This window comes from Pseudophryne corroboree, chromosome 10 (genome assembly GCF_028390025.1).
Source record: "Pseudophryne corroboree isolate aPseCor3 chromosome 10, aPseCor3.hap2, whole genome shotgun sequence".
Taxonomy (NCBI): domain Eukaryota; kingdom Metazoa; phylum Chordata; class Amphibia; order Anura; family Myobatrachidae; genus Pseudophryne; species Pseudophryne corroboree.
In genome coordinates, this window is record NC_086453.1 from 299,985,876 (window position 1) to 299,999,289 (window position 13,414).

Genomic DNA, 13,414 nt, shown 5'->3' on the forward strand with positions numbered 1-13,414 from the left:
GTGCAGCAGCGGAAGGAAACAGTGCTTTCCACACGGCTGTGTAGACTGCAGCACAAATCTTTCTAGATCATCTTGTTATGAACTGGAGAATATATCTTTTTTTTAACTGGAATGGATATCACCTTTAATTTAATAGAAAATGCTTCTGTATTTTAATATTCTTCATATTTGTTTTTCTTTGTAGGTCCTTGAGCCACAATGGATATACTCTTATTTTTCAGAACATACCACTGCTAGTCTAATTCTACCAGAAGATGCATTTATTGTTATTGCTGATCTCCAGATCTGATCCACAACTATCTTCCCCTGATGGTGCCTTCACCCTCCACCATGAATGATGAGCAGAGACTACACAACAACGCAGTAGCTTGGTTGATATGTTCAGGGATCTCACTACTAGCTAACGCCTGGGGGATTCTCAGTATAAGTGCCAAACAGAAGAAATGGAAGCCCTTGGAATTTTTAATCTGCACGTTGGCTGGAACCCATATTCTTAATGTGGCCATACCCATCACCATGTACTCAGTGGTCCAGCTAAGAAAGCAACACTCTGACTATGAGTGGAATGAAGGGGTCTGCAAAGTTTTTGTCTCTACATTCTACACCTTAAGCCTCGTTACCTGCTTCTCTGTGACCTCCTTATCATATCATCGCATGTGGATGGTGCGCTGGCCAGTTAACTACAGGTAGGTGTCGTAAAGACTGTAACAGACGGTAACCACCTGAGAACAAGTAGGGGGAACATCCGATGGGAGAGGATTACCGGCTGAATATCCTCTTCCACTCAGTGATTTCATAGCGTAAATTTATTTTTTTAAGTGAAATGCCAAAGAAATTACCCACATTATCCATTGATAGATATAGGAATTTAGGTGACTGGCGGGGTGATGTATCAAAGTTTGGAGAGAGATACAGTAAAGTAGAAAGACATAAAGAATCAACAAATCAGCTTCTGGCACTTTACAGGATGGCTTTCAAAAATGAAACTGATTGATTAGTACTTTATCTTTCTTTGCCCACTTTGGGGTATATTCAATTGAAGTCCAAAATTGCCGTCTGTCGAAAAGACGTCAGTTTTCGACTTTTTTAGGCAGGGGTTCCGACCTATTCAGTCTAACCCCAAATTATTCGACAAGTCGAGGAATTGGACTTGTCGAAAAGCACGTGGATCGGTGGAATAGCTGCCTATCCGCGTGCTTGTGTCGAAAACGGTTTTGGCCCCCTTTTCGACAATCTCAATTCGACTTTAAAAAAAAGTCGAAGTGAGATGCGGGAGCAGAGACGGGGAGAGCCGCGGACAGACGGGGAGAGCAGCGCCAGAGGATGTATCACAGCCACCGCTCACAGCAGCGTCCACCTGGCTCCAGCAAGCGAGACGTCGCTTGCTGGAGCCGGGTGTACGCTGCCGTGAGTGGCGGCTGTGATGCGGGGGGGGGGGGAGGGAGAGGCAGAGCCGGGGGGGGGGGGAGACGGGGGAGAGCCGCGGGCAGACGGGGGAGAGCAGCGGCTATATAGCTGCTGCTGTAGCGCTGCTCTCCCCCATCTGCCCGCGGCCCTCCTCCGTCTCAGCCCCCGCTCTATTGAGCTGTACCTGCTATCTATCAATAAAACAACACCACTGATTAAGTAACTGGGCTGTTCATAGTATGAGTCACCTGTTGGTGTGTGCCTACATAACTCTGCAATATTAACACCTGCACACACATCATTCCCAACAAAACCAGGTTGACTTTGCCTCTTAAATTATTGGCATTTTAAAACATTGGTGAAACTCGCCAGTTCCTGCCTCACGCAGGCTGTTACATTTGCCCCTTAGGGGGAGATGTACTAAGCAGTGAAATAAAGTGGAAAAGTGAGCCGGCAGAGAAGTTGCCCATGGCAACCAATTATCTGCTCTGTATAATTTTATAGTATGTAAATGTTAAATGTTACTTTAATGCTGATTGGTTGGCCAATTTCTCTCATGGGCAACCTCTCCACTGGCTCACTTCTCCACTCTTTTCACTGCTTAGTACATCTTCCCCTTAGTTACTCAAATTACTTGGATTCCACTTTAATGAGGGAAATGCTCAATACAAAATCACATACACTGCTCAAAAAAATAAAGGGAACACTAAAATAACACATCCTAGATCTGAATGAATGAAATATTCTTATTAAATACTCTGTTCTTTACATAGTTGAATGTGCTGACAACAAAATCACACAAATATTATCAATGGAAATCAAATTTATTAACCCATGGAGCTCTGGATTTGGAGTCACCCTCAAAATTAAAGTGGAAAAACACACTACAGGCTGATCCAACTATTATGTAATGTCCTTAAAACAAGTCAAAATGAGGCTCAGTAGTGTGTGTGGCCTCCACGTGCCTGTATGACCTCCCTACAACGCCTGGGCATGCTCCTGATGAGGTGGCGGATAGTTTCCTGAGGGATCTCCTCCCAGACCTGGACTAAAGCATCCGCCAACTCCTGGACAGTCTGTGGTGCAACGTGGCATTGGTGGATGGAGCGAGACATGATGTCCCAGATGTGCTCAATTGGATTCAGGTCTGGGGAACGGGCGGGCCAGTCCATAGCATCAATGCCTTCGTCTTGCAGGAACTGCTGACACACTCCAGCCAGATGAGGTCTAGCACTGTCTTGCATTAGGAGGAACCCAGGGCCAACTGCACCAGCATATGGTCTCACAAGGGGTCTGAGGATCTCATCTCGGTACCTAATGGCAGTCAGGCTACCTCTGGTGAGCACATGGAGGGCTGTGTGGCCCCCCAAAGAAATGCCACCCCACACCATTACTGACCCATTGCCAAACCGGTCATGCTGGAGGATGTTGCAGGCAGCAGAACGTTCTCCTTGGTGTCTCCAGACTCTGTCACGTCTGTCACATCTGCTCAGTGAGAACCTGCTTTCATCTGTGAAGAGCACAGGGCGCCAGTGGCGAATTTGCCAATCTTGGTGTTCTCTGGCAAATGCCAAACGTCCTGCACGGTGTTGGGCTGTAAGCACAACCCCCACCTGTGGGCATCGGGCCCTCATACCACCCTCATGGAGTCTGTTTCTGATCGTTTGAGTAGACACATGCACATTTGTGGCTTGCTGGAGGTCATTTTGCAGGGCTCTGGCAGTGCTCCTCCTGTTCCTCCTTGCACAAAGGTGGAGGTAGCGGTCCTGCTGCTGGGTTGTTGCTCTCCTACGGCCTCCACGTCTCCTGATGTACTGGCCTGTCTCCTGGTAGTGCCTCCATGCTCTGGACACTACGCTGACAGACACAGCAAACCTTCTTGCCACAGCTCGCATTGATGTGTCATCCTGGATGAGCTGCACTACCTAAGCCCCTTCTGTGGGTTGTAGGGAGGTCATACAGGCACGTGGAGGCCACACACACTACTGAGCCTCATTTTGACTTGTTTTAAGGACATTACATCAAAGTTGGATCAGCCTGTAGTGTGTTTTTCCACTTTTTTTTGTGGGTGACTCCAAATCCAGGCCTCCATGGGTTAATAAATTTGATTTCCATTGATAATTTTTGTGTGATTTTGTTGTCAGCACATTCAACTATGTAAAGAACAAAGTATTTAATAAGAATATTTCATTCATTCAGATCTAGGATGTGTTATTTTAGTGTTCCCTTTATTTTTTTGAGCAGTGTATAAGGCAGTAATAAAGCAAAAGCATTTTTACCTGACCGTGCCGCAGACACATTTCATTACCTCTCGTTCTGCACAAGGTCCTAGACTGCTGTCTGTATTGTTCTGTGACATTAAAGTTGTTTTTAGCTTATTTCCGTTCTGCCTAATACTCAGAAAGAAGCCGTAGCCTTCACAATCCCATCTGTATGCTGTTTGCATGGAGATAATTAAGACCTAACTGAACGCGTTCTTTAAATGTTTATTAGAGACAGGTACAGTGATTAACTCAGGCACTGAAATATATAAGTGGCAGTAGAAGTTGTAGCTCTGATGCTGAACAATGTTGTTATAGGCCCTCATTCCGTAAATTTGCTAAGAAGTTTGGTATTTTACTCACGGCATTACGAGGTTTTTTCTTCGTTCTGGTGATCGTAGTGTGATTGACAGGAAGTGGGTGTTTCTGGGCGGAAACTGGCCGTTTTATGGGTGTGTGTGAAAAAACGCTGCCGTTTCTGGGAAAAACGCGGGAGTGGCTGGAGAAACGGGGGAGTGTCTGGCCGAACGCTGGGTGTGTTTGTGACGTCAAACCAGGAACGAAACTGACTGAACTGATCGCAGTGGCAGAGTAAGTATCGAGCTACTCAGAAACTGCAAAGAAATTTCTATTCGCAATTTTGAGAATCTTTCGTTCGCAATTTTGCTAAGCTAAGATTCACTCCCAGTAGGCGGCGGCTTAGCGTGTGCAATGCTGCTAAAAGCAGCTTGCGAGCGAACAACTCGGAATGAGGGCCATAGTCCACTGAAATATAATATTCATCTTCATCGTAAAATGTTAAGTAGCCAATTAAATACAAAGTCAATTGCTAAAATGATCCGCCTAAACTGTGCCGAAACACGGACTCAATCTATTTAAGCTCCACACACTTTCTGAGTCCAAGAATCTGGACCTTCTAAAGGTAGAATACGAACATTTGTCCAGGTACGTGATGCTTGTGGAAAAAGAATTGCCAATTTAGTGTAATTAAAACTAATGAAGCTGATCAATCCCTTTGGATAATGCTGTCATTTTATGAAGCGATGGCTTCTGGTTTATGATGTGAAATAAAGACTAAATAAACACTATTGATTGTCTATTAATAGCCCATTATTGATGTGCACGCTGTAGTGCTGCTTTCAGTAATTGCATACGATAGATGCCTGAGTTGAATATTGGAGTTTGTGTTTGGTATTGGAAAGTCATTATTATATTCCTATCTATGCTGGTAATGTGGAAATTCTGGATTAGACTGCTAAAGAATGAACCAAAGAGCCAGCAGAAATATACAGTTTCTGTATTGATTGTTCCAGGTTAGAAAGCTGAGGAATTGAGCTGGCGATGTTTTGCATGTTACAACAGATAGCACATTAATTGATGTTACAGCCATCCTATAAATAGCAACTAGAATAATTCCCTTTTATAGTGGCTTTTCATGTTTATGTATGAGTTCTGGTGACCTAGAATGTTCATATTCCTTCTTTGACCTTCAGAACCATAATACATTCATGGCTCGATGCCTGGATATTTTTTTCCTTGAGAGTACAGGGAATATATCATGCATGTGTAACGTTAAATACTATATCAAGGAACATAAAAGACACGTAGGAGATCGCGTAGGTGACGGAGGTGGAAAAACTTACCTTCCAACCTTTGCTTGATTTTCTATCCATGTGGACTACGATCGTGAATAGGCAAACGCAGGAGGGGTTTCCAGTTGCCCGGAAAGCCCCCTTCCCCACAGCCTGGCCAGCGGTCACTATATGCAGTATAAAGGGCTTAATGGAGCTGTTGCACATGCCCCAGTGGCAGCAGATTTTCCTACCAAGCCTTCTGTGTGTGTGTCTATGGATCTGAGTGCTCAGTCATTGCACCAGACAGAGAATCCGGTAAGTTGCTTACGGTGATCACTGGGCCTGTACTGTATTACATGGGTGTGGTATAGAAGATCTATACTGTCTAGATAGACAGTCATTAAATCGACCTCCTATGGTCCACGTGCATTAGGTCAACAGGGTCAAAAGGTACAAAAGGTCAAAAGGTCGACATGACAACGGTCTACACAAAAAAAGGTTGATGCTATTTTGTGTTAGGTTTTTTGGATGTACTTCTGTATATTTAACCATATATAAGCACAATCAGGGGAAGGTTACTATCGTAGTCCACATGGATAGTAAATCAAGCAAAAGTTGGAAAAACAAAACAAAAATGTGTGTCGGCCATTGTCATGTTGACCTTTTGAACCTGTCAACCTAATGAATGTCAACCATATGGGGTCTACCTATTGACTGTCGACCTGTACAGTGGAGCCCGTATTATATAAACTGCACTTTGTTTGGGGCAGACTATAGCTTGCTGCATGCTAATTATGTGTCCTTCATGGGCTGGCGACAATTGCTCTAAAATTAAACATTTGGAAACCCCCCTCCAGAAATCCTGCGTTTGCCTCTGGGTAGGTAAGGAATTACATGACGTGGGCCGAGGGGCTGTTATTTTAATAGCATTTTTTTTTAAAACTATGTGCATCTTGACGGCAGAGTTTGTAGACCACTGATGATCATTCCTGCTCTGTTGCTCACTGGGTAGGGAGCAGGGATCCCCAGGTCACGCCGGGACTCGGAGCTATGCTCTGTGTCCTGGCGCAAGGGACAAAAAAAAAAAAATGAAACCATTGCAGGGCTCTTTGCCGTCAATTGCGACAAAAAAAACATTTGATCGCTGCCATTGATGGCAAAATCATCTGGCACATCTACAACAAAATTATTTGCGGGTTAGTAAACAGGCAACACAAGAAGACGTTTGTGTTAGTGTGGTTCTTTGGCATATTAGTTTGGTCACTTTACACCTGTAGTACCTTCATTTAATTTTATTTTCATACATTGCATTTATTGTCCACAGGTTGAGCAATACGAAGAAGCAAGCAGTGCACACTGTGATGGGAATATGGATGGTATCCTTCATTCTCTCCACCTTACCTGCAGTTGGATGGCACAATCCCACTCAGAGGTTCTACGCTGGGGATTGCCGTTTCATTGTTACCGAGATTGGGCTGGGCTTTGGACTGTGCTTCCTCCTACTGATCAGCGGCAGTGTGGTAGTAGGCGTGGTCTGCATTGGTATCTCCCTGTTTCAGACATTTTCTATACAAACTGGGCAAAATATTGACAAAAATAAATTTAATGTGCCCACTATTGTGGTTGAGGATGCCCACGGGAAGAGGAGGTCGTCCATTGATGGATCTGAGCCTATTAAGACTTCACTTCAAATAACCTATTTGATTTCTGGGATTGTGTTTATATATGACTTCCTAATGGGTTTTCCTATATTGGTAAGTACTTCGCCTATGTACCAAATATTGCAGAGTATGTGTATATTTACATTTGTCTGCCTGTATGTACTCTAGAAATAGGTCATGCCTATCTACAGTGCATGGCATTAGGTCACGCCTATATACAGTGCGTGGCAGTAGGTCATGTGGATCTGCAGGGCATGACGGTAGGTCATGCCTACCTACAGTGCGTAGCAATAGGTAATGTCTGTCTACAGTGAGTGGCAAGAGGTCATGTTTATCTACAGTGTTTGCCAATAGGTCATGTCTATCTACAGTGCGTGACAATGGGTCATGTCTATCTACAGTGTGTGGCAAAAGGTCATGTCTAACTACAGTGCGTGGCAATGGGTCATGTCTATCTACAGTGTGTGGCAATAGGTTGTGCCTATCTACAGTGCGTAGCAATAGGTACTGTCCAACTACAGTGAGTGGCAATGCGTCATGTCTATCTACAGTGCTTGGAAATAGTGAGTAGCAATAGGTCATGCCTATCTGCAGTGTGTGGAAATAGGTCATGCCTATCTACAGTGTGTGGCAATAGCTCATGTCTATCTACAGTGCTTCAAAATAGGCCATGCCTATCTACAGTGCGTGGCAATAGGTCGTGTCTACCTACAGTGCGTAGCAATAGGTCATGTCTATCTGCAGTGTGTAGCAATAGGTCATGTCTATCTACAGTGCGTGGCAATGGGTCATGTCTATCTACAGTGCTTGGAAATAGGTCATGCCTATCTACAGTGCTTGGCAAAAGGTCATGTCTACTCACAGTGCGTCGCTATAGGTCATGTCTATCTACAGTGCGTAGCAATAGGTAGTGCCTATCTACAGTGAGTGGAAATGGGTCAATTATATCAACAGTGCTTGAAAAAAGGTCATGCCTATCAATTGTGCGTGGCAATACATCATGTCTATCTACAGTGCATGGCAATAGGTCATGTCTATCTACAGTGCGTGGCAATAGGTCATGTCTATCTACAGAGCGTGGCAATAGATCATGCCTATCTACAGTGTTTGCCAATAGGTCATGTCTATCTATAATGCGTGGCAATAGGTAGTGCCTACCTACAGTGTGTAGCAATAGGTCATGTCTAGCTACAGTGAGTGGCAATGGACCATGTCTATCTACAGTGCTTGGAAATAGTGCGTAGCAATAGGTCATGCCTATCTACAGTGAGTGGCAATAGCTCATGTCTATCTACAGTGCTTGGAAATAGGTGATGTCTATCTACAGTACGTGGCAATGGATCATGTCTATCTACAGTGCGTGGCAATAGGTCATGCTGCCTATAGTCTCTTCTTTTTATATGGTCACAGAAACAATTATTCACTTAATGTTGGTGTTACTAACAAATGTATATTCTGCATCCAAGTCCCGCTATCAGTGTGTGCTACACTCTCTTCTGTACCGGTTTCCTCACCTGCTGGGTGGGCTGAAGGAAGCCTGCCCAGGAGGGAACGTAACATGCTGTATAAAAAGATGTATTCTGAGCGAGCAGAATTGCTAGATAGCGGACAAAGCACTATTTTGTAAAGCAAAAAAGATTACACATGAAAATCCAATGACAGGTCAGCTTTAAGAGATTGGTGGCTCCGCGAGCTTAGCTACTGTAGATCTGTGCTGCAGTCACAGATGCTCTATCCGTTCAATCTTGAGTGTCTAGTTCATTGCTTCTATCCCGTACAAAGGAGGAATGTCTCCCATCCACCTTGGAGGGTGATAGTTTTCGGTTTTAACGGCTGAGGCTATTCAATTACAGCCTTTTTTTCTCGCGCCGTAAATGACCCCACAAACGCACATTAACCCATAGAATCTAGGCTCCTGGACCTATGAGTTAACACATTTGCGCACCCATGATCATGCCATTTGACACAGATTTCTTTTCGAGCCTGCTCAGGCTTCAAAAGAAATCCTCAATAACTGAAGCATGCGGGCTCTAATCAGAATCAGCTTTATTGACCAGGTATACTCGCGTATACTAGGAATTGTTTGTGGTTACAATGCATCGCCAAATAACAACATGAAGGGGAGATTCAAATGTAATACATAACATAACATGTATACATACATACATACATACATACATACATAACATGCTTTATTATAGGAACACTGGGGGTAATTCCAAGTTGATCGCAGCAGGAAATTTTTTAGCAGTTGGGCAAAACCATGTGCACTGCAGGGGGGGCAGATATAACGTGCAGAGAGAGTTAGATTTGGGTGGGTTATTTTATTTCTGTGCAGGGTAAATACTGGCTGCTTTATTTTTACACTGCAATTTAGATTGCAGATTTAACTCACCACACCCAAATCTAACTCTTTCTGCACATGTTATATCTGCCTCCCCTGCAGTGCACATGGTTTTGCCCAACTGCTAAAAAAATTCCTGCTGCGATCAACTTGGAATTACCCCCACTGTGTAGAATTGCATCTTAGTACGCTGCACCAGACACTTTAGACATCGTTTAGTAGATGAACAGCTAGTGGGAAGAAGCTTTAGTCGTTCTGGTCGTCCTGGCAGGAATGGACCTGTAATGCCTGCCTGATGGGAACATTTCAAACAGGTCGTGGCCATGGTGTTGCTTGTCTGCCACGATTTTCCCTGCACGCTTCTTTACTCTGGACAGGTATAGGTCTTGAACGGTGGGGAGATCGGTCTCGACGATCTTTTCTGCTGTCCTCACCACCCTCTGAAGCCTTAGTCTTTCACACTCTTTGGCAGCTCCATACCAGACTGTGATCGATGAGCATAGGACAGACTCTACGATGGCTGTGTAGAAGATGTGCAGCAGATTCTGCAAGATATTTAATTTCTTGAGTTACCTTAGGAAGAACATTCGCTGTTGTGCCTTCTTGACGATGGCGCCTATGTTTGGTCCCCGTTTAACGTCACAGGATATTTTTGACCCTAGGAATTTGAAGGAGTCGACCCACGACACCATGCGGTCGGTGATCACGTGTGGGGGCATGGCAGCAGGTTTCCTTCTGAAGTCTACTACCATCTCAACCGTTTTGAGGGGTGTAGGTCAAGATTGTTCCTGCCACACCATTGTGTTAGCCTATCTACCTCGCATCTGTATGCAGACTCCTTCCCGTCCTCGGTTAGACTAATGATAGTGGTGTCATCAGCGAACTTTATGATTTTTACTGATTGCTCGGCCGAGGTACAGTCATTGGTGTATAGAGAGAAGAGCAGGAAGGGGGGGAGAACACTTCCTTGGGGGGGGGCCTGTTCTGATCGAGCGCACGTCAGATGAGAGCTTCCCTGCTTTCACCACCTGTTTTCTTGCTGTCAGGAAATCTACGATCCAGGAGCATGTTGTTGCAGGAACCACTAAGGAGAGAAGTTTCGGCTGCAGGATACATGGGACGATTGTATTGAATGCTGAGCTGAAGTCCACGAATAGGACCCTCGCGTAGGTGCCTGGATGGTCCAGGTGCTGTAGGATGTAGTGCAGCCCTAAGTTGACTGCATCCTCGACGCTCCTGTTAGCACGGTAGGCGAGATCAGAGTTAGTCGCTTGTCTCAGGTGGTTCAGCACCAGCTGCTTGAATGCTTTCATGACCACATATGTGAGCGCAATTGGCCTGTAGTCATTCAGATATTTTACGGTTGAGTTCTTGGGAACCGGGATAATTGTTGAGCGTTTAAAGCAGGAGGGAACTTTACACGTCTCCAGCGAGGTATTGAAGATCCTGTTAAAGATGGGGGCAGGCTGAACAGTGCAGGTCTTCAGGGCAGATGGCGGCACGCCGTCTGGGCCTTTGGCTTTCCTGGGTTTGGCTTTTTTGAATATAACTTCTACCTCTCCTGTGTCTACCCGCAGTGCCCCACGGGGGGGTACTGTGCTCAGATTAGGGGTAGATCTGAGACTGGGGCTTCCTTCTCGAATCTACAATAGAAGTTGTTCAGCTCATCTACCAGATTTTGCTGTATGACAGTGGGGTTTGGGGGTTTCTTGTAGCTAGTCATGCCATGCATGCTTCTCCAAACTGACACGTGGTCGTTGGCTGAGAGGTTGTATGTTAGCTTATTGGAATACTGCCTTTTTGCCTGCCTAATTTCACGTGTCGGGGAGTTTTTGGCCAGTCTGTACAGATCCCTGTCTCCGCTCCTGTAAGCCTCCTCCTTTGCCCGACGGAGCTTCCTGAGCTGGGCGCTAAATTATGGCTTGTTGATGTTTTGGTTGGCACACACATGTCCTCGCAAAAGCTGATGTAGGATGTCACTACGTCAGTCAGTTTGTCTAGGTCAGTAGAAGAAGTTTCAAAGACCCTCCAATCTGTTCAGTCGAAACAGGCCTGGAGCTCTAGCTTTGCTTCGCCTGTCCAGCTTTTTACGGACCTGACCACAGGTTTTGCCAGTCTCCGCTTCCGGATGTAGGTTGAAAGGAGGTGGACTAGGCAGCCGGGGACTATCCCCGGCAGTTCAATTATCCTGCGGTGAATCACTGCATCTAATTGAATTCCCCCCTAAGGCAGAACAGGGGCTCTGATTGCAGCTGCATGGAAAAAACAGATTTGATGCCTACCAGAGTAGCAGTAAAACAAAGTTCCAGGATGAAATGAATAAAGGGAAAGAATAGTATATGGCGTTATAGAGTTGTCCTCTTTGACACAGCACGGTATGTGAAATGTCTGTGTGCAGTAGGCTATGTGTTTACAGTGTAACCTTATGTTCTTGACCTTATGCTCAAGTAGAACATGGAAAAAGCTGTGACCTGACCTATGTCTTCCTGCTAAGGAGTTCAACCTTTCTTATGGCCGCCAGTGTCGTGTGCCCCAAACAATGATGACACATGGCTTGTATAATGCTGGACCACATGTTAAACTTGTCAGCCACGTTCAAATCAACACTACATTCACTTGAACATAAAAGCTTTTCTGGCAATGATTGCACAAACTTCCACCCATGGGAAAGAACATTGGTTATGTATTTCTGGGTACCTTCCAGCTCCCTATGAAATTGGTGGAGTATTTAATTCACTGACATTTTCCACTGACCTTAGAAGATAGATAGATAGATAGATAGATAGATAGATAGATAGATAGATAGATAGATAGATAGATAGATAGATAGATAGCCTCTGGACTGCTGTGCATAGTGCTCTGTATCACAAGGAGGCAGTATGTAGGAAGCGTAACTGCAAGGACTGTGCCCGGTGAGTTATGTGGTTGTCTCAGCAAGCGAGGGGTTATTCTATTCCCTTTTCCCTCCGTGCTCCTGCTGTCACTGGAGGACACTTAGGAGTTACGGAAATAAAGGCTGCACATGTTCATGTAGGGTTTTCCAGCTGGGAATGGTGTATGATGCACATAATTCTATTGTGATGTTGTATGAGGTAATCACGTCTTTCCATGAGGTTTATGGTTTGCTGTATCCTCCTGGTGGCAGCTTCTCTTACTGCTCCATACTCTAAACCAGGCTTTTTCAACCAGTGTGCCGTGGCACACTAGTGTGCCGCGACCAGTTGCAAGGTGTGCCGCGGAGCCAGAGCAGCTTCTTGCACCTTCAGAGTGAACTGTTGGCCCGGGCTCTTCTTAGAGGATCAGTCATGCTCTGGCCATGACCTATGCCTTGGTGACACGGCGGTGTGATATCATAAGTTATGGGCGCCGCGTCTCACCACTCAGACAGCCTACACATCTTCCAGTTCCCACCTGCATCCACAGCTTTCCTTGCCCACCCACATCCACACCTGCCTGACCGCCCGCTGCTCAGTATTCGCAGCACTCCACTATGAACAACCTCCACCACTGAGGGACAGAGAGGAGGACAGCTGACCAGTAGGGGCTAATATTTGCTATGTTATTTCTCCTGTGGGGAGCAATAGGATTTATGGAGGGAACAATGTTAATAATTCATGTCGGAAGTAATAGGATTTATGTAGGGAGCAACATGATTTATGTGGGGAGCAATGTGATTGTTTTTTCTGTGTAGGCCAATGTATGTGTGGATTTGTTTTTACTGTGAGGGCCAATGTGTGTTTTTTTGTTTTTTTCTGTGGGGAACTGATGGTGGGCCTTGGCAATTTTAAAATATTGTTTGGTGTGCCGCGAGTAAATAAAGGTTGAAAATCACTGCTCTAAACTGTTTCTACATTCTACCACCGTATGTGCTCATCTCTCCTGCCTTTGTTACATCGGGTTGGGGTCGGGTGACCGGCGGTCAGGATCCCGGAGGTCAGAATACAGACGCTGGGATCTCAGCCGCCAGGAGGGCGAGCGCAACGAAGTCCCTTGTGGGCTCGGTGGCTCGCTGTGCTCACCACAGGTTCTAATCCCACTCTATGAGTGTTGTGCACACCCACGAGTGGGAATAGCACTGTGCTCCCTGCTGGCATTCTGGTGGTCGGGTTCCCGGCGTTGGTATGCCGACCACCGGTCACCTGACTTTTGTCTTTTGCTGCAGTCGCA

At 45.4% G+C, this 13,414-nt stretch overlaps 1 protein-coding gene across 3 annotated transcripts in view; it reads left to right on the forward strand.

Annotated features, from left to right (window-relative positions):
- The window catches only part of GPR153 (G protein-coupled receptor 153), a 101,647-nt gene that overhangs the window by 58,099 nt on the left and 30,134 nt on the right, over nucleotides 1–13,414 (forward strand). For all 3 annotated transcript variants that reach the window (XM_063943425.1, XM_063943423.1, XM_063943424.1), the window contains exons 2-3: nucleotides 185–686; nucleotides 6,567–6,996. In XM_063943425.1, coding sequence (XP_063799495.1) covers nucleotides 310–686; nucleotides 6,567–6,996 — 807 coding nt within the window. In that variant the 5' untranslated portion in view covers nucleotides 185–309. The remainder of the gene's footprint in view (nucleotides 1–184; nucleotides 687–6,566; nucleotides 6,997–13,414) is intronic.